Here is a 27,152-nt window from a genome sequence, read left to right on the forward strand (position 1 = left end):
CTGGCACGAAATTTAGGCCCTGGACTGACACTATCTCTCTGCTGGATAGTAACTGATGCAACTAAAATTATAAATAAAAGCATGAAAAGTAGTGCTACTTGAGTCCTTAGTCAAAATATGGTTGTTTTTTTGGAAGAGCATTAATTCTACTAAATGACATTGATTGTTGAATTGTTGAGAACTTGAAAATAAACAAAAATCAAACTGATGTGACCACACACATGCAATTTGCAAAAAGCTGAGGAAATGGCATTCTTTTTATAGGAATCCTTCCTTGTTTATTTATGAATCTTGAGGATCCCAACTCTGCAATGGCTAAAAGTACACAGCTGTGCCAATCAGCTGTGTATGCGTTACCATGGTAACCAATGCTTGCTGTCCTGCTCAGGCTGTTGATGTTCATTCTATATTCCAGGGTAGTTGACCATAAGGTATACATGGTGGTCAATTTTTGTTGTCATGGTTGCTGATCATTTTTAATTTTTCAAATTAGTTGAAGGCTTGATTAATAGTTTTGAAATAATGTAATTTTTGTAAAGATTTTATAGAGCTGACGTAAATTTGTCAATGCTTTACTAATTATTGTATCCAAATGTGCTATATTTTACACTAATTGACGTAGGATTTTGTAGGAAAAGCACAAGTTGTAAGGCACATTATCCATATTCATTTTAAATATTTCCATTTAAGTAAATTTGCTGTCTGGAACTGAAGAAGACGAGCAAAACATTCCAGGTTATTTTTCAGGAACTCAGCTGCAGTGCTGGCAACAGCAAGGAGAAGAGTCAACAACAACTTACCATTGTAGAAATATTGTGATGGATAATTGATTATTCTAAGAATGACAAAGCCACACAAATCCTTGTCACCATTTTGTTTGCAATTTTGTGGCCAAATTCTTCTAAATAAATTGTTCAAATAAGCTTATACCTCCTAGAGTCTAAAAGTGAGCCTTTGTTTCACAATAAATCCCCAATCTTATCTGGATATTTAGAATGTAAATGGATTTATATCTGAGTACACAAAGCAGAGTAAATGTATAATTGATGAGCTGTTTGCACATCCCTGGCTTCCAGGAGAGTTCAGGGGTACTCAAAATTGAAGTGCTTTTATTCTCCATGAAGTAAAATGGGTGGCCCTCGTATTGATTTGGTTGTTCGTTTGAACTTGAGCTTCTCTTTGGCTTCCTTGTTTACTTGCTGTTCAAAACTTGGACATTTTGTATGATAAATAGTTGCCAGGCTGTAGATTGATGTTTTGATGAGTCTGCATTTAAATACGCGATGTTTTGGATCTACATTGTAGTCATCTGACATTCATGAGTGTAAAGCAAAAAAAAAAATTAAATTCACCTAAATTTTCATATTTTTACTCACCTTACACAACTGGTTTAATCATTGGACTCGCAAAATGATGTTTTGTGGGGGAAATTGCAATATGATGTATATCAAATTATCGTACTGCATGTTTCTACTGGGGAAAGGTTGTGCAGTTTAGTTTAGAGTGTTGTTACCAGTTGATGTTCTCAGTGGAAACACGAGTGATGCGGCACGGTGTGGACACCTTAAAAAGGGACATCTCACCCCGGGATCTCACTCAGATATTCTCTCCACCCATTCTTTGGGCACATATCTCACCCCCTGGCATAATCTGCTAATTCCAACAGGCAGGCTGTTACACAAACCTTGTCTATATTTTCCTTTCTACTTATGAAGCTTATTCTCTATTGAGCTGGTTGAAATGTATAGACTTGACAAATATACACATTGTGTACACCTAGTAATATATAAATGAGTCTGTCAACAATTGCAAACATATGTGGTACAATAATCTTTCATCAGGATTATGCTGCAAGATAAAGTTTCTATCTTTCTGTATCAACACCATTAGGCACATTTTAGAATCAACAATCAAGGTTGTGGTTGCTATAGCAACAAAACAAACACTGAAAATGTGTTAATTTTGTCGCATATTTCAAATAATAGTGAAGATTAGGATTTATTTCATTCAGGAGATGAGATTTAAGCACCCAATAGTATGAATAGCACATTGCATTGTACTAAACATTTACTGATCCATCCAGGATTAGGTAATAATTCCCAGAAGCTGATTCTTGCAATAAATTGAAAGGATTGGGAAGCCTGAAGCCATAAAATGGAATCATTGAAGTCATCCAAAGATGGAATGTGACCAAACAGTCTCTATTGTTATTTCAATCAGTGGGAACAGTGATTTAGTTACCATGGTGACTAAGTATTGAAGTTAAAATGAAAGAATTATAAGAAACCATGAAGAATTATGCTGTTGAAACAAGAGAAGATGAGATTGTCCTATTCTCTGTAAAACATTAGGAAGTCCAGGAAATGGAGTGAAGAGGAGTCATTTCTGGGGTTTGGCCTATCATTCATCCTCCATGCTTAGTTTTAACTTATTCAATTCTGATGAGTCCACAGGATAATGGGGGGGGTGTCAAACAAGTTTTGTCTGTCAAAAGAGGGGGGTCAAAAAGTTTAGCGGTCCATCAAGGGGAGGGGTCAAAAAAGTTCAAGGTAAACCAGCCCCCCATCGCTTAGCATGATAGTTTTAGAGTGTGCTGTATCATGAAAGCCTTTGTCTCACGACAATGATCTGAAACAAAGATGAAGTGAACAATGTGACTTGACATTGGTCTGTTAAATGAAAAAATATCAAATCTGAAATTTCAGAAATTTGATTTCCACAAAGTTAGGGATGGACGCGGCGAAGTTTTGTGGGTTTTTTATTGCTGCCGAAAGCGGCAAGTTTTTTGGGTTTTTTTTTCATGCGTTTACACAGTTAGGTGGGGAAAGTTGTTTTTGTTTAGTGTTGGTGGGGAAAGTTTTTTTTTTTTTTGCTCATGTAGTGGGTGAAGTTTTTTTTTTCCAAAAACTTCCTACTCCCACCCTGAGAATCTAATGGTGCGTCCCTTACCAATAGGTGTCAAATTAAAGTTCATTTAGTACAATCAAACATTGAGTATCTTTGGTACAATAAAATAAAGTCATCTGTCTACACCATAGCGCACAGGTAGCTATTATAAATTACGAAAATCATAAGTCCTCATAAATTGTACATTGCCTACATTTATTTGTCTAGCAGGGTATTTTTTTGGCAGCAGCTGCTAGTTCATGTTAAGTCAGCTTGTCTTAATTTTCATGTTCACTGGTTCAGGGTCAGCCCTTTGGGGTCTGGATCAATAACACTATCCTCCCACTCTGTGCCATTTACATGGTCAACTGTAAATTTAGAACTTGGTAAATCTTTGCACAATACTTTAAAACCAATTATCACTCTCACTGATAAACTCAATATTTGCATTTCATAATCATGATATCATCTGCCCCAAGATTTTATGGAGATGTGCACAGTCACTGCCCATGTTATTTTTGCGCAGAAAAGGTAAAGAAACAACCCAAAATGTTTTGAGACTGTTTTTGCTAACTTCACTCTTGTTGTGTAGCCATGCTGTATGCAACCCTTGTGTACTGTTTCCATAGCAACCATTTCCCATGCTATCCATAGCCTTTGATCCTACCCAGGGTTCATTGCTCTATTGGCCCATGTACATTCCATTAGGAAACCTTCAGCAGAAGATTACTGCCCAATGTTGGATAAGCATGAGGGATAAAGTGGTGAGTACATAGAGGGTACATTTAATAGGTCATTTAAATGCCAAAGTTGTAAACAACAATGTTGTTTTACTAATGTGTACAGCAAAATAAATATGATATGTGAAGTTAGATTACGGTACTTTTAAATTTAACTACTAGTCTGACTTGATGGAATAAGCAAGTTGTTATAAATTTATTATGGTCATCAGCTCATCACACAACATTTTACAGATTCAGGACCTGATGCCCCGGCCATTTTTAATACATCTCACTCATGTTTTAAAAGAAACAATGAAATGCACATATCTTATGGGACACTTGGTATTAGTTGTGAGGGGGGGTGTGATGTGCAAGTTCGCCGAGTTGCGAGTGGAAGTTGGTAATGCAGGAAGAACATAGTTTGGTCAGGGTGGTAGCGCAGTGTTTAGTTCATTACTATTGATGATGGCACTTATATCATATCAGGAAATTGTAGGCGCTGGGATTGTATGATAAGATAACCACCTGTTCTGCTATGACCAGTTTTCTTGGTGAGTTTCTTCAGATGGGTGGTATACAACACAGGACCTCTATCTTGATCCTAGAGTGAGTGAAAGGTTAGCAATGGTTTGAAGGCAAGTTGCTGTGGTGCTGACATATCCATAGGATGAGGGCTTTTGACCTGTGTGGATTTGTTTCCCATGTGTGAGCTGGTTTTTGGGAAGAATGCAAGGTTGTTGGACAAGGAGAGACTTATCAAGCTTAGAATCAGATTGTTTTGTGAAAGTGAGTTGGATCAGACAAGGAGCCCTGAATTATAGTATACATTAGTGCAGTATGAGTCGTTGATGTTGTAACACATGGCATCATGGTTTTGCTGGTGCTATACTATGTTTCTGTAAGTATTGTTTCTTCTGTATGCTAGCACTGGCTTAGTGTCGGTGGTCATTGGGTACCTTAGATAGTCCAGTAGAGTGGCCGTAAGGACAATCACTGGTCACTTTTGCGGTAGGTCATGCTCTGCATGCATGAGCTGTTCGAGGGGCGTTGTGGTCCGTGAACTGAGCTAGTTTAATAGCATTATGCTTTTAAACTTGCATTGGTCTGAGCTGCCACATGGGCCACTCATTAAGTTGATATTTGATGATGTGTTTGTGTAGCGCCTACAATGTTCATATTAGAATAAAGTAGGCGTAATGCAGTGATAATATAATTCAAATTCAGTTCATGAATGATGATGGCAGTCATCATTGAAATTACAACTTTTGTTCAGTAAGGCGATGTTGGATGGTCACCTCTTGAGCGGGCTTAGTGAGGACATATGCCTACATGCCTACAGCACAGGTTAAATATATGTAGGTGGACGAAAGGTTTGTCATGTTTGCACTGTGTCTCGGCTGAATAGTACAAAAGCGTGCCGAAGATTTAAAATCCTACAAATTGTAAATTGACTTAATTCAATCATACTACAAATGCTAATAAAAAGCTGTGGTGAGTATGTATCCGACATACCTCCAAGTGTTGGTTCTTGGTATTAAACATAAAACTGATCCATTGTAATCTATTATTATGGGGAAACAATATTTCATTTAAATCCAATCGATAAACATTACGATATGAATCAAGTCAATAGATATCCCACGTAAGAAATTTTGGAATGTTTATCAATATGTTTGTAGAAAATATTTAGGAAATTGTATGATTCTGATTAGAAATACCTCAAAGATGAGTGTTGAAAGGTGAACACGCTATTTTGATGAATGTTGGAGGAGTGAGTGAGCAAAGTTGATTTGATTTGATTATAGGAGTACATGAACACCAAGTCTAGACTGCAATGTGTGAGATTACGATGGATGGATAGCTGGGCCTCATATTTTATCTAAAAGCCTCATGTTTTGTATGTCTTATTTGATATGATTATGAGTAGTAATACGACTTATTTCATTACTTTTATAGAAAGTATGGTAAAGTACTGATCAGAAAGATACAAGTTCATTTGTCTTCTTGGTATCTCAATCCAAGTTGCTGACTTGGCATAAATAACATTTATGATTATGATGCATAGATTGTCTTATTTCGTTTCAATATAAGTTAGGGCCTATGTCTTATTTACAAGCTTAAATCGTCAGTTGAAAACAAGTAGATTATTCAGTCACCAAACTAACAACTGCTGTGACTGATAGGCCTATAGTTTCGTCACTATGTAGGCCCAAGAAAGGCGGGGACAAAGGAAAATGGTGAATTTCCCCTGAAGCTTACTAATGATTCCCTTTTGAGTAGAAAAAGCCAGTTGTATGTTGTTTGAATTATTTTTTTAAAGATCTTCCTTGAAGCACATAATGTGATACATTTATTCACACTTGACCTGATCCTGAAAGGCAACCAATTAAAGTTTATGATTTCTCCAGAAGTTTATGCATTTTTCCAGGACTTTTGGAGCTGTTGATATGGTTGCCATGGCAATAGCTCTAGGAAGATGCCCTGTTGGGTGGTAAAGGTCAAGTTTGGGGCTTGGAAAGTTCATGTGACTTGGATCTAGGCCACATGTGTTTTTTTAACTTCAAGCAATGGCATCATATGATCTTGTATGCGAAATTTGGCTGAGAATGAATCAAATCAAATATTGGGCTATTCCAGTTGAAATCCAAACCCCCAATGGAAGACATGATCTTACTATCCCACACATGGGGTGTATATTTCAAATGGAGTCACCCATACATGTACATTTCCTGTGTGGAAGATTAGTGATGTCTACCAGGGGGTGTATATGGATTTCAACTGGAATAGCCCAATGCATGCAGCCATAAAACTGAAACAGTGCGGAATTGCACATGACAACAACTTGACTGCATGCATTTCATTTATCCCAATATTTGAGTTTGGTAAGAGGAATCAAGGTCTTTTGATTGCATTGAAAACATTTAGGCCTATTTAATCTATTGATAATGATAGGGTCAACAATTTGCATTTGTCTTTCTTATTGTGACCCATCACTTCCAGTATTGACCACAATTTCCTTTTTAATTGGTGCCATGTTTTACAGGGTATTTATTTATTGTAATACAGTAGCTGCATTTTATTATCATTTGAGATATCAAGGAGGGCAGCCTCTTCATGTCTACTGATATGACTTTATTGTCTAAATTGACTCTTTCCTGCCAGTATGCCTTTGTGTCCTTGTCAGATTTGATGATAGGGCAGGATGTTGTTGATTGTCACCATGGTAATGAAGCCAGGTGTTGCCGTGGCAACAGATCAGGCTGAAAAGAAAGGGCACAGTTGACATACTGGGCTTTGATTTTGTAGAACTTTGCATTAATTCAGCCTAGGATTATGCCCGGGGTTCATAAATTATCAAAATTGAGGAAGTAATGGTGGTGACTGTCTTTCAAATCTTCATGTTTATTATAAACCTGTGTGAGCATATATTTGAAATATTAAAAATCGAGTTCTCAATTATGTGGTACAGTTTAATTAAACCTTGCTGATTTGAATTTGATATTCGCAATCAAATGTGCTGAGATTTTGTTTCTTGATCTACCATTAATGAGAACGAAATAATAAGCCTGACTGCCAATGCAGTAATTTACCAAATTGGAGTATGGTAATAACTAATAAAATATTAATAACATAGCTGGATGCTGTGTTGATGGATCGTTGGCGACTATCGATGCTCATCTTATGCCCTGACATAGAACTCATTATATTTTGCTTGTGTTTGGTTGTACCAAATTATAATTATTCAGTATATTGTAACTTGGTTTATGATGGATAGATTGAACTTGCATTCAATGAATATTGGTTTGTCATAATTTCCTATTCTTTAAAGAACGTTTAGAAAATATGTTGAAATTCGTTGGGTGCATTTGACGGATGTCAAACCCGGGGTGCATTACACAGTGACGGATGTCAATTGCAAATTTATCAAAAATGGGCATCGGGGAATTGTATTGGGCATAGATTAGGCCAAAAAAAATAATTGTTTGTTTGTCCTCCACAGCTTTGAAAGAGGGCGTGCTGGCGAGGCGGATTTTTTTTTTTTTTAATTTTTTTTTTCGGATTTGGCATATTTCTGGACCTTGCTAGAGCTAAATGCTACAATCATTCATGGTGAATTAAAAAACCAACATTTTGTTTCTTTAATATGCAGTTAAAGTTATAATTTGTGTTCATGTCATAGTCTTTTAATGATTTGGTGGCCTTTTTTTCATTTTCAACCATGAAAGATCTAAGCATTTAGCTCTAGCTAGGTCCAGAGATACTCCAAATCTGGAAAAAAATTGAATTTTACTTATTTTTATTAAAAAAAAATTGAAAAAAAAAAAAAATATTGGTCAGGCCTTCATCTGAGGAGCGGGCGGTGGAGGACAAACATGCAACTTTTTTTTTTTGGCCTTATCAACTTGCCATTAATGTTCAGCAATTCATGTGTCTATTAATTTTAAAAGTAAGCCTTTGAAAGTTATTTTCAAAATGTTAAAATGTTGTAAAATCATACATCTCACATACGTAATAGATTGCCAAAGTTACCGTCACTACTGATTGCGTAATTTTTTTTAAATCCATCATCCGTCATTTTGCTGTAAAGTGTAGATCCATCACTACATGTATGTGCACCCAACGAATTATGTCTCATGTTAAAGTGATAAACTGCATGTATATGGTGCCGAAACAAATAATGTTGCAATGTTATGTTAGCACATTTATACATGTATGTTGCTTTAAAACATCAGGTACACATGTATTTTAGAAATAGAATGATTGAATAGAAATAGGAATACAGTAAATAGCAAGGTAGTTTACTTAAGGATATATTTGACAGTATTTGAGTGGGATGGGCTGTGTGTATTCTTGAATCATCCTTAGGGAAGAAGAGCTAATGCAAGAGATAGGGAAAATGGCTTAATCAGAAACTATTTCTATCACCTCTCAAAAGACTTTAATTTAATTTATGTCTCCAGCCGCTATGCCAAAGTGGCTAAGCTGCTAATCATTACTCTTAATAATTAAATCTTGCATTTGACGGACATTTCATTAATTACAGATTTGCATAATAATGAACATTATTGCTTAGGAGCATTTTTTTGCCAGCCGACGAAGCGACCAATTTTGATCCTCGGAGTGCCCAGCCGATCCAATTTCCTCCACTGCAGATTCGGCATTGATTTCATCAGATTCAGAACCCAATTCCATTTCCTATGATATTGTCATGTTCAGTGAATTGGAAGCTATTGCCGCTGACATCTTGTTAAAATCCTACATGTATACTATACTCTTATTGTCAGCCTTGCCTTATTATGCTACATCAGTGAGCCATAGAGTGCAACTATAGGTCACCGAGAATATTTTTTTATCTGTCCTCAATTTCAAGAGATACTGCACCATGATCCAGAAATTGGTTTCAAAATCACATTCAGGGTCTCAATTCTTGATTAAATGATTTCAGGTCCCCATTCTGAATATCCTCTGTCACTCAGCAGTCAAATCTTCAACTTCAATTATTTGATATATCTTGCATGTTTTCGTCATCTTTTTGTGGTAGATAGATCCACAGATTCCTTCTTTAAATCTGTGCTAGATCGCACAAGGAGGAGCTGTTCAAGTACAGAATATATTGCCCTGCACTACAAGCAGGTTGCACTCATCACCTGTGCACATGTCTGCAATCATAGATTGAATACAATACCGTTCTTTTCAAAGATGTGCGAGTGATCAGCATTATATCATGGTTCAATGCAGAGGTACCGTGTGAACCTACTAGTGCAGTGCAATATTATATTCAAAAATTGTAACCTTTTGCTATCAATGGTACTTGGTAGTTAATCCGGTTACATCATCACTCTTTTGCAAATTGACTCTGAAATGCTTCTTTAATGTTGTTGACTATTTGAACCAGAAAAGATTCAAGTTACCAATAAATAGCCATGTATATATAATCAGAAGCTTATAAGTAAGGTTTTTTAATTCCTTTGTTCTGGTAAAAAAATACAATTTATATTGATTTTAGAGCATTAATTGATTGAAATTAAAAATCTTAATCTCATAGGAAGCCAGTTTGCATAAAAGACACATTAATTGAAATGTGAATTAAAAAGACCATGAATTATACAGACAAGATTATTAATTGCTCATTTTTATTAATTAACCAGGTGCATATTCAATGAGATGTTTTATTTAAATTCGATCTGGGGGAATTGGTATGGGCATTGCATCCATTGCAATATTCGTTAACCTGTTTGGTTTGGCATTTGGGACAGTCCATCTCAAATCACCTAATGGGTTGGCTGGTCACCCTCTCAGATTTTGTTTAAAATCACTTATATCATAGCCCTATGTGCCAAATGAACACATTTCAAACGGTAGGTCTCTACTCCTTGTCGTTTCCAAGAACCAGTCAACCAGCTTATTGAATATTGGGTCAGACCCCCCCCCTTTTTGCTCAAGCGCATCGTGACGTTAATTTTCTTCCGAGTTTAAACAATTTGAAGCCAAAATTTGCAGCCCTACAATAAGCAGAACTACTAAGTTCTATCCAGAGAGGAAATATACATCCTGCATTTCCATCTTTTTTTACAGAATCCCTACTAATTAAAACAGTGACTGGATAGCACCACTCCAGAGATTTGCCAAGTTTAAGTTTATCTCTACTGCATAATACAATTGTCTATTCCCACTGGTTAACTTATTACCTCAATATCTGCAGAAAAAGAAGGGGAAAATAAGTGTTTGCGGCTTGTCTGATGGTGGAGATTTGTATAATCATGGTCAACTTAAATTACTTAAATGGTTGTTAAATTGTTTAAGTATTGGTGCCCAATTTCTCTTGATCATCCCTGTTTAGGTTGAAACAATATTTTTTCGAAATCCTGAAAAATTTCATTTAAAAAAAAAATGAATGACAAAATTTTGCAATTTTTTTTCTCATTCATTGTGCTTTTTAACAAGCATAATGAAATCTATAAATCACATATATATTATGAAAATCAATATATACTGATATTCCAAATCTGCTCATTTTCATGAATCTAACCCTCTTTGCACAAATGACATCAAATATTCATGATACTGAGGCATTTGTTACAATAAACGCTGACTCTAAACTATAAACAAATAAAAACACATTTTGGCTGTCAGGCCACTAGGGAAAACAAACTTTGATTTTTAAAGCCTAATACAAGCGTGGTGTATTCAACAACAGTATAGTAAACAAGACACATGAATACTGAACATGTCATGCTTCTATATTAGTTACTGTTGGATGCTTAGCTTGAAGGGAGCAAAAAGCTTGTATGCCCTCCCTGTCCACAAAAAATGGATGTCTGCGAGAGTTTGTCGTCATGACAGCTGCCATGTTGTTGTATCCAATACGTTATTTTCCATATCCACCGCTGTACACATGTGCATGATCATAGCTTGCCGCTGAAGGCGGTACTTGGGTCGTTGCCCGGTTTGAAAAGGCGGGATGCTGGGACTTTAATTTGTTTCTGGCATTTTCGGGGGAGCAATTCAGCAAGTCTCTTCAGTAGCTCCTGGATTGGCCGACTTCTATACAAAAAAATGTGACATGGTACACATCAATTGATGGTTTTTTGTGTGAATATTAATTTTGAGACTGCTCTGTATGAAGTCATGAATTCAAAATGGTGTCACACATTATGCTGGGTTTTTTGCTGAATAGCATTGCTAAAATATATATGATTGTGAGCAGACTCAAAGGATCATACATAAACACCTCCACACAGGCGCAGACACACCCCCACATGTAATCGCGCAAACGTGGACGCCAAAGCAAACGCAGCCGTCTGAATACGTACTCAATCGTCATACCGAGGACACCCTGAACATCCCCAACCCTCTCCACCTTTACATATAAACACATTCACCCACATAAGAAGCTTTACAGTATATAAAATAAATATTTACATCTTAAGTTTATGTTTATGGGGGGTCCCAAATATGTTGGGGTCATAATTTTTTTATTTACAAAACAGGGGGAATCATAAAATTATCAAGGGCTTGTGACTAAATCTCAAAAATTGTTAATGGCTTATTTCGGACAAGTAGGCCAATAAATAGGTGCCTGGTGTGCTAAGACAAAAATAACCACCCACTTAACAGTAAGGCTTAAACCATTTGCAGGTACTAATTTAGGGAAGTGGCCAATTCCTGGGATGGTATGTCTTTTTGAGGGCTGTTCTGTTCTGTAACACATTACACATTTTGTAATAGATAGGAAGTTCCTTGATGATATGCTATGTACTGTCAGCCTACTGCCTGCATGTAGTTTAGCGACTATAGATAGCACTGTGCCATCTTTATTTGGCTAGTATGAGTTAGCTGCATAGGTCATGATATAGGGAAGTAGCTAGTTTTGTCTTCCTGAAACATAAACAGTTGCTTCTCACTCTATCTACATACATATATTGCACTGTTATGAATGTGCAAGTGATTTGTATTTATCAATTATCTGAAATGGGATTTACCATGGAACTACTAATAGCACAAAAAATGATGAGAATGGATGTTTATGAAGGTTTGAGCAATATTTTATCATGTTTATCATTAATGTTGTGAGTAGGATCATGCAAATTTATACTATCAAGATCTTGAAATGAAAGTAAGTAAGCTTATGTCATACCTCCATGCTTATATTAATGATACAATTATTATGCGCTAGCTATGCATGATGATTAAATCAACCTAAGCCGTAATGGAAAGTGAATTTAAGAACTCTTCAGCAACTTGTCAATCATTACCTGATACATTTCCACGCTAAGTCAGGTCAACCAAACTCAAGCGTAAAATTTGTGGCAACTTATTTTAGCATGATATTATTGTTGTCAGTAGGTCTTATAATCTGTGTGACGCTATACGATTCATGCCGATTTCCTTTTACATCAGTACAGACGTAGGTATCGTGGCAATGTTACCATGCAACGGTACCCTCACCTGACCCATATAACGCTGACACCACCCTGTGGTTTTCCCTATCAAGTTCTGTAAGCTTACTGAAAGGGTGATATCGGATTAGCTCGGCTTATGTCACTTGTCACACGCAAGCACGATGCGTACAGGGCATTAAAAAATTTCATGTTCAAATAGGCAAATTGGAACATGTTGACCATGAAGATATGCATGCCGGGTTAACCCAAGTTGTGATGTGTGTATGAATCGGTTACCATCTAATGGTTGTTGGGTATACAGCCTAAGTGTAATCTTCACTGCCGTACACCCAATCAACTTAACGTTGCTCAAACATTGACAAAACAGGAAATGGAAACCACTTTTTTCTGCTTTTAGCGTGTTTAGTTTTAATGCCGCTAGCAAGAAAGATTTCCCCTTCTACACAGCATGGACCATGGTACTTCACAAGCTTTGCAAGGGAGTCTGTTTTTTTTCTGGGAAAATCTGGTTATCACTTGTCAGGGGTTGGCAGCCACAGTTGTATGTTGGATATTGCTTTATTCCTGGGTTTTAAATGGTGTAGAAAAGATGAAAATCTGGACTTGGAAAGTAGTCAATAAAAGTGGTTCATTTTGACACTAGAAAATAGCACTTATATCTTTGGCACTCATCAACAGTGTACTGCATTTCTGGTCAACGGGACACTTTTGTGTCAACAACAGCTATGTACACCCTTCAAGAGTTGTAACCTGAAGCCCAACCTGGCCTAATGTAGACCTGAGTCCCTATTGAAACCTTTACCATCTCTGGTCTATCAAAAGGAAGCAGGCCCAGTATTAGACCTACACAATACAATCATATCTGTATAGCAACACATTATGCTAAAAACAGAAGATATTAGACAAATCATACTCCTTCAAATGGGCGAGCTGTCAGGTGTGCTATAAATTGCACTTGTGAAGAAGCTAAGGCTCTGACAGATTTGTAAGGTGAGCTATAAATCGCACTCAGGTAGGCGATTTAAGTTGTGCCCTGCATGTGGGTTTGCATACCTTAAACTCAAAGCCCGACTTATTTTAAATCATGACTTTAGTTAATGCAATTGATTATGCATTTTGCCTAATGTAAATGAGGTATATTTGTAAACCATTTGCAATGTTATTTTTATTATGCCTGTTGTTGAACTTAAAAATGTGGTCAAATGTTTGTGGCCTTGCATAGCTATTAAGGTGAAAAGCTAAGCGTAAATTTTACTGAAAATAAAACAGTCCATATTTTTTTGGCCAAAGTGTATTGATTTTAACTGCAATTTTTGGGGGAAAAAATTAGAACCTCTTCAAAATATTAGTACATGTTTTTGTGCACACACACACAAAAATTTAGCTTTCACACAAAAAAAATTTAGCCTCTTAGTAGCAGAAAATAAAATAACTAAAACTTAAAATTCTGACTGACCGTTTCTACTTTGAAAGTCTGTCTGCCTGTAGAATAGGGTATCACCTATTGTGTACTAGATTGAATGGAATGCATGAGATATGATTTTGATAAAACCTCGTTATATGATATCTACTGTCTAATAACAACAGCAGTCCTTGATTTACCAATTTAACCTAATTGATTCAAACGATTATATGTACGCTTATTGTCCACTGTGATTGAAAAGTATAATTGTATGCACACAAAATGTTCGTTTATGAGATTAAAAGTGCCTGTGGCTGTATATATTCCGTTGTGTGAGTGTAATTTAGTATGCGGAGTTTGGGCGGTTGAGATGCGTGCTTTTCTCTCATGATATATGATTTCCAATCAAGGCATAACATGGGCAAAGCAAATAAGCTTTATGCTTATGATAACACATAGGATATTTCTTGTGCTGATAGAATTGAGATGAGTTTCCATGCCAACACAAGATAGAGGAGATTTTCGTGATCAAAAGTTGCTGGTATGATTATTATGTTGTTTATTTCTGAATTTGCATATGATTTTGTTTGTGGGGAATTGTGTCCATGGATCATTTTATACCAAAGACTTTGCACATTTTTAAGCAATACTTCAACAAAAATATAGCTTATTTTGAATGGCGTAAAGCATTCTAATTCATTTGCTTTGAGTTGGACAATAGAACCAACATCTCCACTACTGCAATTCCCGAGAAGATGTGTACAATCAGATAGAGTTTCAGGGGGCTTCCAGCATCAGCTGCTCGCAAAGATCTGGTTGAGCTGCAGCAATTCCTAATCTTCTTTCACCATGTTCACCACACCAGGAACAAGTTGTTAAGGTTACTATGGGAACGAATAGACCAATCATAGAGAGCGATCTATTGGTGCATTGGCTTGCCACAGTGTACAGTACATGAAGTGGAAGTAGGTGTTGAGGCGTAGAGGTGCCGATGACTCAACGTGAGCCAGCGAGAGTGACTGAGCCAAGCACTAGTGGATTCTCAGTGTGTGCGATGAGTCGCGTGGCTGCACATATGTTAGTAGGGATCCTTTCGAAGTCTGCCAAGCACTTTGACATTACACAGGAGAATAATTTGGACTACATACAGTGTGCACTTGGCTAAACTATGGAATATCTTGGATATTATACTCATTTGGAATTTATATGATAACTCATGTGGTGGCATTGACTTGCATTAAAAAAAACCACTTGAAATGGCTATTTATGTGAGTATAACAGTCGGTAATATCCTTGCACAGAGTTTTTTAAAATAAGGCAACATTAATTGTTTATGTATGTTTGTGTCTGGGTAAAAATAATAAAATGTATTTTTGCAAATTGCAGGAAGAGATAATTTCCCAGCGAGCTTAAACAAGACCTAAGACAGTCAATGTACATACAATCAGAGAACCATTGTCTCTGTAAACTGTAATCATGTACAACAAGACTGAATCGCAATGTTTCAGGTAGAAAGATGTGGCGGGAATACTTTGCGATTGTGTGTTTTTTAAACATAATTTAGGCCATTATGTTAGTAAACTTTGATACTGGCAGGTACAAAATTGTACAATGTGAACAAAAACGGTTCAATTTTTCTTACTTAGCGATGGAAATTATGTAGTGACGTATGGTTGAAGTCATGAATTTGAATCAAACTATCATGTGTGTTATTCATTGGGCCAGCCAAATGCATCAATCGTGGATGTGGGTTGCCATATTCATGTCATATGTAGCTGAATATTCATTAAACTTGAACCATATTGACATGTGGGTCCATCCATCCAGCCAGAGCATACGGTGATAATGCAGTAAACAAGAGCAGTACCATGATCTCCATAACGATGATGATGATACTGATGATTGTCATGATCGTATTACACTCTACAAACTTGAACCAATATATAATATGGTTTATATTATGATGGTGGTAGAGATGCTGTCATCTAATTATTAGGTGTTGAAGTAGAAGTCAAATCCGTAATTCGTTTACAAGCATATAGGTAGAATGTGTCAAGTGTATCTCATGCTTGATGTGAAATATTTTATAAGCTTCTCAAAGGAACAAAACATAGTTAGTTTCAACCAGGGCTTCCAAAAATAGAATCTACATCAAACTTCAACATTGCGAGAATGCTTGTTTGTTGTTGTTTGTTTGTTTTTGCTAATTTATTGAAAATTCAGTGTTGCACTGACCCAGGATATGTGCACTGACTATTAAAGGAGTCAAGTCAGATTGGTATTGGTAATCAAGTTGGATTCATATTGAATCATCAGATTGAACCCATGATCGATATTCCAGCAACCATGGCAACTGAACACAATCCGTGCAAGGTCTTCGGTGCTAGTATATTAGCAACATATGTTTATTTCTTTTCTTTACTTTTTTAAATAAGACAATTTATCCCATTTGCAAATTTGTAGGATAAATTATCTTTTGTAAAAGTAGAAACAAATCTAGTAATCATTTGGTGAGATGTTTGCACAAGTTTTTCCTTTGATAAAAATCATTATTTTTGTCTAGCTCAAAAATAAAATAAATCTTTGCAGATGTGTAGCATATCCTCACAGGTATACAGTGTTCATCAACTCGTTATTCTGTACTTAGAGCCTAGAAAGCTAGGTCTGTGTAGCACAGCCACTGTGCTGTATTCTTGATACCTATGATGATCCAAGACTCTGATACCTATGATGACCCAAGATATTCCACCAATAGTGCTCGCTTCGCTCACTATTCGTGAGGTGTAGCGATTTGGGAACGGAGCTAGTTCTAGGGTCTGTTCCGTGTATAGGCCTACATATCTGAAAATGTTAAAATCACATGTCTTGTAAAACCAGACACAATTTCAACCTACCATGTAATTTTATGATAGCTCTGTGCTGAAAATGCAATTCTGTTTCTGAAGTACATCTTGGAGTGTCCCCAGGAGGCTAATTTGTCCTGCAGTATAACAAATTAGCTAATATGGTGAACTTTGGTCCCTGTCTTAAGTGTACACTAATTGAAGCTGCTTGGAGCATTTGAAGTAGCTCTTGCTTACATTTCAGTCTCAAATATTGCATACAATGGTACATGTACACATGTGATTGCCAGGATTGTAATTTAAAATAAATGTCAAATTCAACGAGTTATGATGTACGGTATGATTGATGGCATTCATATGCAGCTGGTGCCACACTGTTGCTTTCAATTAAACATACAATTTGATTTAAAAACATATTTTTGCCTTCATAAATGAGATCACAGTAAAAATACATGTTAGTTGGGTTAGAAATATCGTGATCTTGATTCAAATTTGAAGGCTTTTCCCAAAATATGCAAATTTGATTGCCCTAAAAAAAAAATCCTGTGTACGGGCCTGTTCTCAGTTCATCTTGTGTGTAATAATATGAAAGCATTTAAATATTTTTGCATTCATCCGTCATCTTTTTTTGAATGAAAAATATGGGAAAAGTAATTTTTCCTTACTGCAGATCATTTGTGACATGATCTGATCTACTCGGACCAAAGTCAAAAATTGTAGAAGCTCCTGGCATACTTGGTTCTGAACTTTTGATGTGTGCATTTTCTTAAGTTTTGTATTGTTTTTAGCCAAAATCTCAATTTCATCATTGCCAACCTTGGTCTGATTGGATCAGATCATGTCACAATTAAAAATTGTATTTTTATAGTCAGAACCCTGAAATTTGTATGTCAACCCCCTGAATTGGCACATCATTAAAAGCAAAGTCGGATATTTTTGATACCCTGTTTATCTATTCTATTCAGATAGTATCAAGTACTCTGCAAGAGCACTCATCAGAACTTAATTTAATGCACTATAAAATCTTGCCGCTTGATCTCAGAACTTACAAAGCGCTTCACTGCAGGCTTAATGGCAGATAATTCAACTAGATACATCATTATTATTTGGATAGAATTGAATGATCATTGCAACGTTTTGTAATTCGTCAGTCTAGTTAGTAATTCATTGAATCGCAATATGGTGTTCTGTGGAAAAGAGAATAATCTAGTAAGATGGGAAAATTCAATTGTGAGATATTTTCAAGTGGCTATAATTCACTTTCATTGCACACTATTACAGAATTGCCACACAATTTGTAGGAAATAAAAACACTTATGTAAAATGGATGCTTATATTCATCAGCCTAGTTCATTGTATTCGCCACTTGCACGGTTCCGCCATTATGCACTATATGCGGGGAGAGCCTCGAACTGGCAGCATCCATGAAAGGAAGAATTACGTAACCTTACACAGAATGTTATGACTGGTTCAATTCCCATTCATGTATGCTGCCAGTTCGAGGCTCTCCCTGCACATAGTGCATAATGGCGGAACCGTGCAAGTGGCGAATAGCAATATGATGGTGTATGAAGATTGAGTAAAAAACATTGGGAGATATTCACTTTCATCCCACACTGGTAACTGGAATTGGTAGTAATGTCGGTAACTTTGTGTTGCGATCATTTTGATCGTGGTGCACAACTCAAAAGGGTGATCTGGACATAGTGATATTGATAATTATAATAGGATTACATAATTATAACTAGGGATAACCATCAAAATTTCATGTTGACCCTATTGCTACAAAAGATTGTTTTCTGAGTAGAACTAATCAACAGAAGTATTTTGGTGGTTAAATGGTCAAAATCGGCCAAAAACTTTTCGAATTATGAATTATCAAAGTTTCCCATTCTGACCGGTCATTGAGCGAAATAAAATGACAAGGTCCAAAAATAGCAGTTGGGAGCAAAATTGGCATAAGCATATATATTTACCTTTATATATTTCTTTATTTTAACATATTTGCAAACATGAAACAAGCATATTGTGAAAGTATCAAAGGGGTTTCTTATGAAATGGCACTGAACTAGTCACTGGCATAACTTATTTTTTCAAACCAAGGCATTGAAATCATGCATTTAGAGGACATTTGCCAAAAATCATCCAAGATAGCCGATATGGCACAAAATCAAAATTGCACTAAGTAGGTGAACTTTTTTTCACAACCAAGAATTTCAATGTTATTGGGTTTAATATGACCAATTAGTAGGTGTATGTAAACAAAATCTTAAGTTTTGAAGGTCATTGACTCATTCACAACAATAGAGATTATCCTCATCATGCTCATGTGTATTCCTGTAGTATTCCTCATTCAAACCAAAGTAGCACTCAATACATTATGAGTATCTTTGTTCAAACCAATTCAATGCTTGACCTCGGAGTTACCTGCATGACTATCGCGGGCTATTTTGAAACAGTTATGGTTGCACATTCAGGTACTTCTTTTGAAAGTCCTAAACAAGGTATAGCCAGCAGCAAGTTGTAGATGTTATAGGCCTAAATATAAGAAAAGCGTTTAGGGTTAAGATCAGGTGAACAATACATCGAATGAGCACGAAACTTCACATTTATGTTCAGAAAGGTGTCTTCTTAACATGATTTGAAAGGAATATAAAAATTCCAAAGGAAGCTGGTGATTTAATTTGTAACTCGAGATCTACTTGTTCAATTTTTTAACCTTTTTACAGAGGGTATGATAGAGGTATTACTGGCAACTCTGCCAAATTACAGCTCAGTAGGCCACGTTTTTCACCTGATCTTACTGATTTGAATATTTTGTGCCATTCTTGAGCAGTGCTAAACTCAGCCACTGGCAATTAAAGCGCACTGTGGCGATGGACCAATTTTGACTCGCACTTACAGAAAAACAAAATAAGTTATGTTGCTGTAATTTGCAAGATAGTTACAAAATATAATTGGCAGTAACTTCCCCAAATTTTACAGAAAAATATTGAAAAATAAAAAAGAATGAGATCAATTTAGAAATGTATGTGCAAGCAGTGCACAGTTGAGCTCCCTGCATGTCTATGGGAGTGTTCTAATCAAGTTGATGGTTCATTGGTCATCCCTATTATAACATTTCACTGGTGAATTGCCCCACATTATGTTGTTATGTAAAATGGATGTTTGTGAAATAGGTAGATATTGCAAGAGCTATATACAGAGTGTCACAATTTCCTCTAACAACAATAACTAAACCTTTTAGCTTGTGACACTGGAGGATTATATAAACCTTGGCCAATTTACATGACAATGAAGGAATTAAAAGTGAAAATAACTTGATATTTGAAAGACCAATAATATGTTATTTGCCAAACTTTCATGGAATAACATGGAATTAACACATCAATGAAACCAAGAAATACATCAAACCTGTCCCCTAGGCTATGCCATAGTTACACAATATCCTTGTATTAAAAAGATATTTACCAGCCAAAAATACTGATTATGAAATGGTTTTACAGTGACTAGATATCATATGACTTCTTTCTTCACCATAACATTATGATTTGCATACAAACATCCCACTTTTCATTTTAAGGCAAGTGGGATGGCAGCTCAGCTGGAACCGTATTTTTCAGTTTTAAGCATTTAAAGGCAGGTAAACTGATTGACAGCCTCATCCCCCACTTTACCCCATCAAAATGCAGATTTCAGTATCAGGTGAAAGCTCATATTTTTCTCATTAACATTTGAAATTAGGCATTCCAAATAGGTATATTTCCAAAGAAATCATCAAAAAACTGTTGAATTAGCTGTGGTATGTAAACATGTTCTTTTTGCATGAATGCTTGAAAGTGCAAGGCCTTCTAGAGATAGGTCATGATGCTCTCCTTTGATCCACCTCAAAGCCACTCTCTACTTTAAATCCTGTTTATCCTTGATACAATGCAATTTTGTTTTCATGGATTTGTTGGTTTCTTGGAAAAATGCTAGTATGCAATACAGAGTTATTAAAAGTCAACAGTAAACCTGATAATATTATTGATTTTATTTTTGTTTCACTGTAAATCTGAAAGCAAGAAAGCAGTGTTGAAATCAAAACAGGAAGAGATGCATTACAGGTACAAAGTGTTCAGGATTGGCAACATTAGAGCAAATATGTATGTATTGGAATCCAAGGATTGACAGTGCTTACTCAGTCATTATTGTGCTCTCAAAAACAAGGGGATGATTCTAAAATCGTCACAAAACAAGAATTGGCCTTTGAAACACTGGATTGGATATACATGTATAATGTATTCATAAATTGATGTAAACAAGTCATTTGTAACTAAGACCAATTTACTTGCTCGCTCGCTCATTCACTCGTCTACTCAGATCATGCAGATAGAGCCTTCTTAAACAAACTGCTCCATTTTAATATCTTGAGCTCTAACTTTACAGAGAAATGTGCAATAATTCATAATTACAGAGATTTGAAATTAAACTTTTGTTAAAATATTACTTCAATGGCATTAAATGAAACAAAATATTTCGTAGAATTACTATCATGATGTTTATATAGACTTAAAATACACAAAGATATTATCTAAGTCAATAATATGACTATGACTCTTGTATATAAATTTTATTAATATTGATAATCTTGTGGGCAAACTTGTTGCTTGCTCTTGACCGGAAGGGCTTGGTCTCATTCACTCATTGTATAAATCATCATTGTTATCATTCATTTATCAAGAGACCTGTGGTAAACTTGAAACTGGTCATTATGTAACATTGGTGTCCTAATTGGTCCAGCCTTCATCGGGTTTGCGTATATTTGAAGCCCTGGTATGAAAAATCCATCTATCCTGTCAATCTGGTATCTAAAATAAAAAATTCCTTTAAAAAGGGATGTGCTGGGGCAAGTTGATCACAATGAGTAAGTAATATCACATTTCTTCTATAAAATTGTCAAACCTCTTTTGAAATGTATAGATTGGGGTATGGTGCTATGAGGTTCCTGTTTAGGGTTAGAGGATAAGAGCTACACATGCATGTGCATGTATTTACTGATAAAAAAATATAATGCTGATCAATTGGAAATATAGATACTTGAAATGGAGCTATGAATATTTGTGGCAAAAATGATTATTGTAAAGCTTTTAGAATCCAATCTCATCCCTGTATAAGACAGCTAAGAAGGGTGAGCATCCTATTTGCTCTATTATTATAGTCCTCTACATCTTAACCTCAAGTTTGATAAAGACAGGTACATATTTTATGTTGTCACTCGTCCCCCCTTGATCATGAGTAGTTTTTGACAAAGACAAAGGACTGCCACAGTGCCAGTTCTTGAAGTATGATCTGTTTGATAATGTGTTGGAAATAATAACATTGAAAAGAAGCTATGTCTCAAAGTAATGTCTTCTCATGACTCATTTAGCTTAATCACATCACATTCGTTTAGTATCATCAATGCACCTGTTCTATAGGCTGTGGGCTCTGCAAAGACAAGACCAAATTCATCAGCAAAGTAACAAACTGCTACATACATTGGAGTAGATGGTTTGATTACTTTGAGCTATTTTGCGTAAAGGAAATTACAAATGTTTCCTGAATGTGCAACCACAAACACAAATGTTTCCCTTGGTTTGACCAACAGATTGGAATAAAAGGCTAGACTGACCAAAAACTGTTCAATATCTTCTCACTTTATTTGTGACACCTTTTCCCTCCCATCCATGTCCCAGGTTTGGCAGATGGTGGCTAAATATGGAGCAGTTGCTGGACCCAGCTATAAATTATTAAACATCCCCAATCCATTGATTTTGATTGATTTATTGGTTCGTGGTACATTGCCTTTGATTTAGGCCAATACTTTATAGGATAGATTCTTTTGTTATATGATCAGATTTTAGGGCCTTGAAATTTAATGGCTGACGATATTAAGGTAGGTTGGAGGGGAGCATGACATAGCGGGGTATGCCCTCAAATATCGAGACAAATAAAGCAGACACACAAGAGGAATAGTATGGGTTCTATCTTAGGACTTGATATGGTGTAGTTTCTGCCCCTCATGCATAATTGTTCTCATAAGGGGAGAAAGCACCCAAAAAATTAATGGCCTTTTCTAAAGAACCACAAGACCTATCGAAATATAAATACTGGCTTCCTTGACGCATTTCCAATCAGAATAGAATAATTATTAAAAAGTACACTGCCTGTTTTTTGGTTAAATGGCTAAAATTGGACAAATATGGCTCCTGGCATCCCGCTTGCCTTAACCAGCAATGTATGGAAATCAATCAGTTCAATTATTTAAAGCATATTATTAAAATACAATGGATAATTTTGATTTCAGGTTTTAATATGGAATTCTAGAGAATTCAGCCAAGCTATAAATAATGTTTGTACATTGTAGCTGAAGAATAATTGACTGCAATAAACCCAAACCACTCCTAAATTAAATGAACCTTTCTAGTGGAGGTTCTTGAAGAATATGGTGTAATTGCTTTATATCTTTGGAAAGATTCTTCTTGCATGACCATTCTAATTTTACAATCTCGATTGAAACTCTAATTTGTGGAATTAGAGTAATAACATTTATTTGTGTTTGATTGCATAGTTAATTTGAGGCTTAAGATTCTTTGGTTATATTTTCTTTAGCAAAGATGTGCAGTATTGAAGGTATTGAGAAGTTAAGATTGCAGATGATTAAACCCAAGAGCTAAACAGCTTGCTTTGAGTGGTGAATCTTCAATAAAAATGGTTATTTCTGTAAATCCTGTCCTTGAGTTCCCAAATGGTCAGAAAAATGTTTGGCCTGCAGGTAGAAATGTTGGTTAAATATATTGTGTGTATATAAAAAAGCAGATTAGAAACAGAGGTGGAAGTCAATGGTGTCTAAGCTTGAATTGAATAATCGGGGGAACCTGGTTCAACTTATGAGAAATGTTCTTTGTACATATGTACAAAGAGGGCATCCTTTTAAAGAGCTGTATTTTGTTACACACACAAAAAAAGAGCTTTTGAGGTCAATGAATTTGATTCAGAAATACTGTATTGAAAATTGAATAGAAACTCTAATACAGGTTGAATAATGATTATTTATAAATCAACTCACATAATTGAATATTTGTTTACACGTTAATTGTTTTTTGTTAGTTCAGTTAGTTTAAACAAAGCATGCATTTTGATCGCTCAATTAAAGAACGAGCCCACCTGAAAACCATATGGCCCACAGGTAAAGACTCCAACTGAAGGCAGGCAGCATGTCCTTTTTGGCTTGCATCCCCTAGGCAACTGTTGTCGTAACCAAGCTTACTGGCCAGTTGCCAAGGCAACTTTATATGATCAGTAGAGTATGACTAAATTGGGGTGCCATCTGGTTGCTTCAGATCAGTGTGTTCTGTTTGCCCTCGTGGCATATTCAGTCAAAATCATACTCTTATTTTTTCATTCAAATGAGTTTTTTTTTTTTTAAACACGGAAATCAAACTATCTTTTAGTGTGCATGAAGGTCAAAAAGGTTTATTTAACTTAATTCTTGAAAATTAAAATGTTTAAACAAATAAGTTGGAGGACACCAAAATATTATCAGGTTGACACAGCGGAAAATCTGAACTGGCCGGCATTCCATAGCCCTTTTGTGTGGGAGTCTTTTCCATTTTGGTCTATTGAACAAGTACTATTAAAGCTTCAAATGCTTTGATTGTGATTTCACAAAGCGGTCACCATGACAACGTTTGACCCTAACTGTTTGCCAGTTCACAGTTGTTTAAAAGAAAACTTTGCTATAGACTTTTCTTTCTTCCTTTCTGGGACATTAGGTAGGAAATATCAATTAGTATCAAGACACTACACTCGAGATAGTCTCAGATAGGATTGTGTAATGCAATATGAGTGGTACATTTAAATTTCATTTGACATAGAAGATATTACCAAGATTACAAAATGTGATAAACTGTTGGTCGATGTCATAACAGGAAAATGTATTAAAGAGTATGTGAAGAAGTCGCAAGTTTGATCAAAAGTTTCAAAACTTGCATGCAAAACCGTGAGCAATAAAAGCATGTGCATGGGTTCAAATCATGTACTGTCATTCCAGTTTATACATGGATTTCAAAATGTTAAACTGGGTGTGCATGTACACATGGTGTACTGTATGTCTGTCTTTATTATTCCGTTTTCATAATGGCTGGAATCAGCTGATCATAATAATTATATGGAAATTGATAATTAAAGTACTATTTGTTTTGTGCACATACTGTGTGGTGTACAATGTATATATCAGTTCCACAACTAAAATTGTAAAGTGGACTTTGTATTTGCAAGAATGGAAACTGATAGTCTGATAGCAACAGATAAAAACTTTGAACTTTCTTTAGATTAAAATTATTATTAATTAGGCAGAGAGAGCCATGAACATGATCACCAGCCATGACAGTCCATTCTTCACCTACATCGGAAGAATGATTTAGGACCCTATAGATACCTAAAACTAATGAACTATGGCAATCTAACTTTTCCCATGATATTAACTCCTGCATGGTGATGTAAAGACATGAATTAAATGTGTACCATATTCCATTTGGGGGTAACAATTTCCATGTTAATTTATTTTTAAAGCTGAATAAAAACTAAACGAAACTTATATTATTTTTACATATCAAAGTAAAAAGTTTCTTACATTTGTCATAAATACTGATAACATCCTTTACAGCCATGATAACATTTACTAACCTATTTGCATAATTTACCAGGTTAATTATAAGCTGTCCATAATTAACAAAAGACCAGTAAATCTTTTCATAATAACCTTGCTTTTTTCACAGCTCCTGACTAAATTATTCTCAGCAAACTATTTTTCTGAAAAGAATGTGGCCTTAAAAATAGATTTTCACAAATCCCAATACAATCCCTAGCCTAGTAATGTAAAGCTATGATTCAGTGATTGCCATTGCACCAGTCAAGTCATGTGACCTCTATATTTGAATCTGGCGGCGATGAGTATTATTGGAAGTCATTCATATGGAAATTAAGGCTCGGCCTGGTGGGCAGATTAAAGTTTGGTAAGTGTGGAGTCTCTAGAAGTGTACATACGCAGCACACATGTGTATAATATTCTTGATTCAAATGAAGAACATTGTCTATAAATATGGTGTGTCATTATCAGATAATGGTGAGTAGTATCAATTCAAAAATTGTCCTTTATCACACTTTTGTGTGCCAAATATGATTGTTGAGATAAGTTGTACTAATATAGTGTTGTATGTGTTTTTTTCTTGCCTATACAGGTGGTAGGTAGCCACCACAATGCCACCCAATCGTAAGTCAGAGCTGGAGTTGTCGAGTAAGCAAGCAGTCCTGGGACTGAGCAACAGCTACCCCAACGACACAACTTTATCCCGTGCTCTCCAAGAAGTCAAAATGGAAATAGACATGGACACGGAACTGAACCTAGACCAATTCAGCAGCAGCTGTTTCGGCGCTCTGAAGATGGAAAAAAGTGCAATAGAAGATGATGATCTGAGACCCCTGAGTTGGTTACATAGTACCGACTTACTCAGGGATCTAGATCTAGATGATGAGGATGATGATGGACAATCCACAGAGAATGAAGACAATGGTGATGGCATGATGAATCAATACAGTAACTTATCAGCCAATCAGGGTGATCCAATGGATCCAAAACGACACATCAACAGTAAACCACCTTTCTCATTTAGCTGCTTAATTTTCATGGCTATAGAGGACTGTATACACAAACGTCTTCCAGTCAAAGACATTTACCAGTGGATTCAGGACCACTTTCCTTACTTCCGCACTGCACCCACGGGATGGAAGAACTCTGTTAGACACAACTTGTCACTAAATAAATGCTTCCGAAAAGTGGACAAAATGAAAGGACAGGTAAGAAAAAGCATTGGCTCTGTGTGTGTTTGTCTTGTCTTGTTAGTTTTGCATCACTAACAGATTTTCATTTTAACAAATTAAGATCATGCAAAAAATTCGGTCTATTTATGGGAAAGGTGATGCAATTAGAATATATCAATATATAACATCACACTGTGTGCATTGCTGCTCTAAAAAGGATGGATTGTAAGCTAGTTTTCTATGTAGCTCAAAACTTGTTCACATTTATGTGAAATTCAATACATCATCATTTCTACAAGGGCTTTAAAAAACTTCTTGAAACGTGGTGTTTTCAGACCAAACGGCTTCTTGTAAAGCGTCCTGAGGCTACGTTTGTTAATATAAAATGGCCTCCATTTTAAATTTGTGTTCACTCGCTTTTCATAGCAACTTTTTGGCATTGGTTGGGACAATAGGTAAATGGTAAAGTGGTGCAGCTGCATAGCCGTTACCATGGCAACTGTCAGCCATAATGCCAGCCATTGGGCCACTCCCTATTGTTCTGCCAGGCAAA

General features: G+C 35.9%; 1 protein-coding gene across 9 annotated transcripts in view; it reads left to right on the plus strand.

Moving 5' to 3' along the window:
* The window catches only part of LOC140153254 (forkhead box protein N3-like), a 99,111-nt gene that overhangs the window by 19,861 nt on the left and 52,098 nt on the right, over positions 1–27,152 (plus strand). For 3 of the 9 annotated variants that reach the window (XM_072175952.1, XM_072175953.1, XM_072175949.1), the window contains exon 2: positions 26,020–26,635. In XM_072175952.1, the coding sequence (XP_072032053.1) occupies positions 26,039–26,635 (597 nt within the window). In that variant the 5' untranslated portion in view covers positions 26,020–26,038. The other 6 variants (XM_072175954.1, XM_072175955.1, XM_072175951.1 and 3 more) reach the window with 6 other exon arrangements.

Source organism: Amphiura filiformis, chromosome 5 (assembly GCF_039555335.1).
Source record: "Amphiura filiformis chromosome 5, Afil_fr2py, whole genome shotgun sequence".
Classification (NCBI taxonomy): domain Eukaryota; kingdom Metazoa; phylum Echinodermata; class Ophiuroidea; order Amphilepidida; family Amphiuridae; genus Amphiura; species Amphiura filiformis.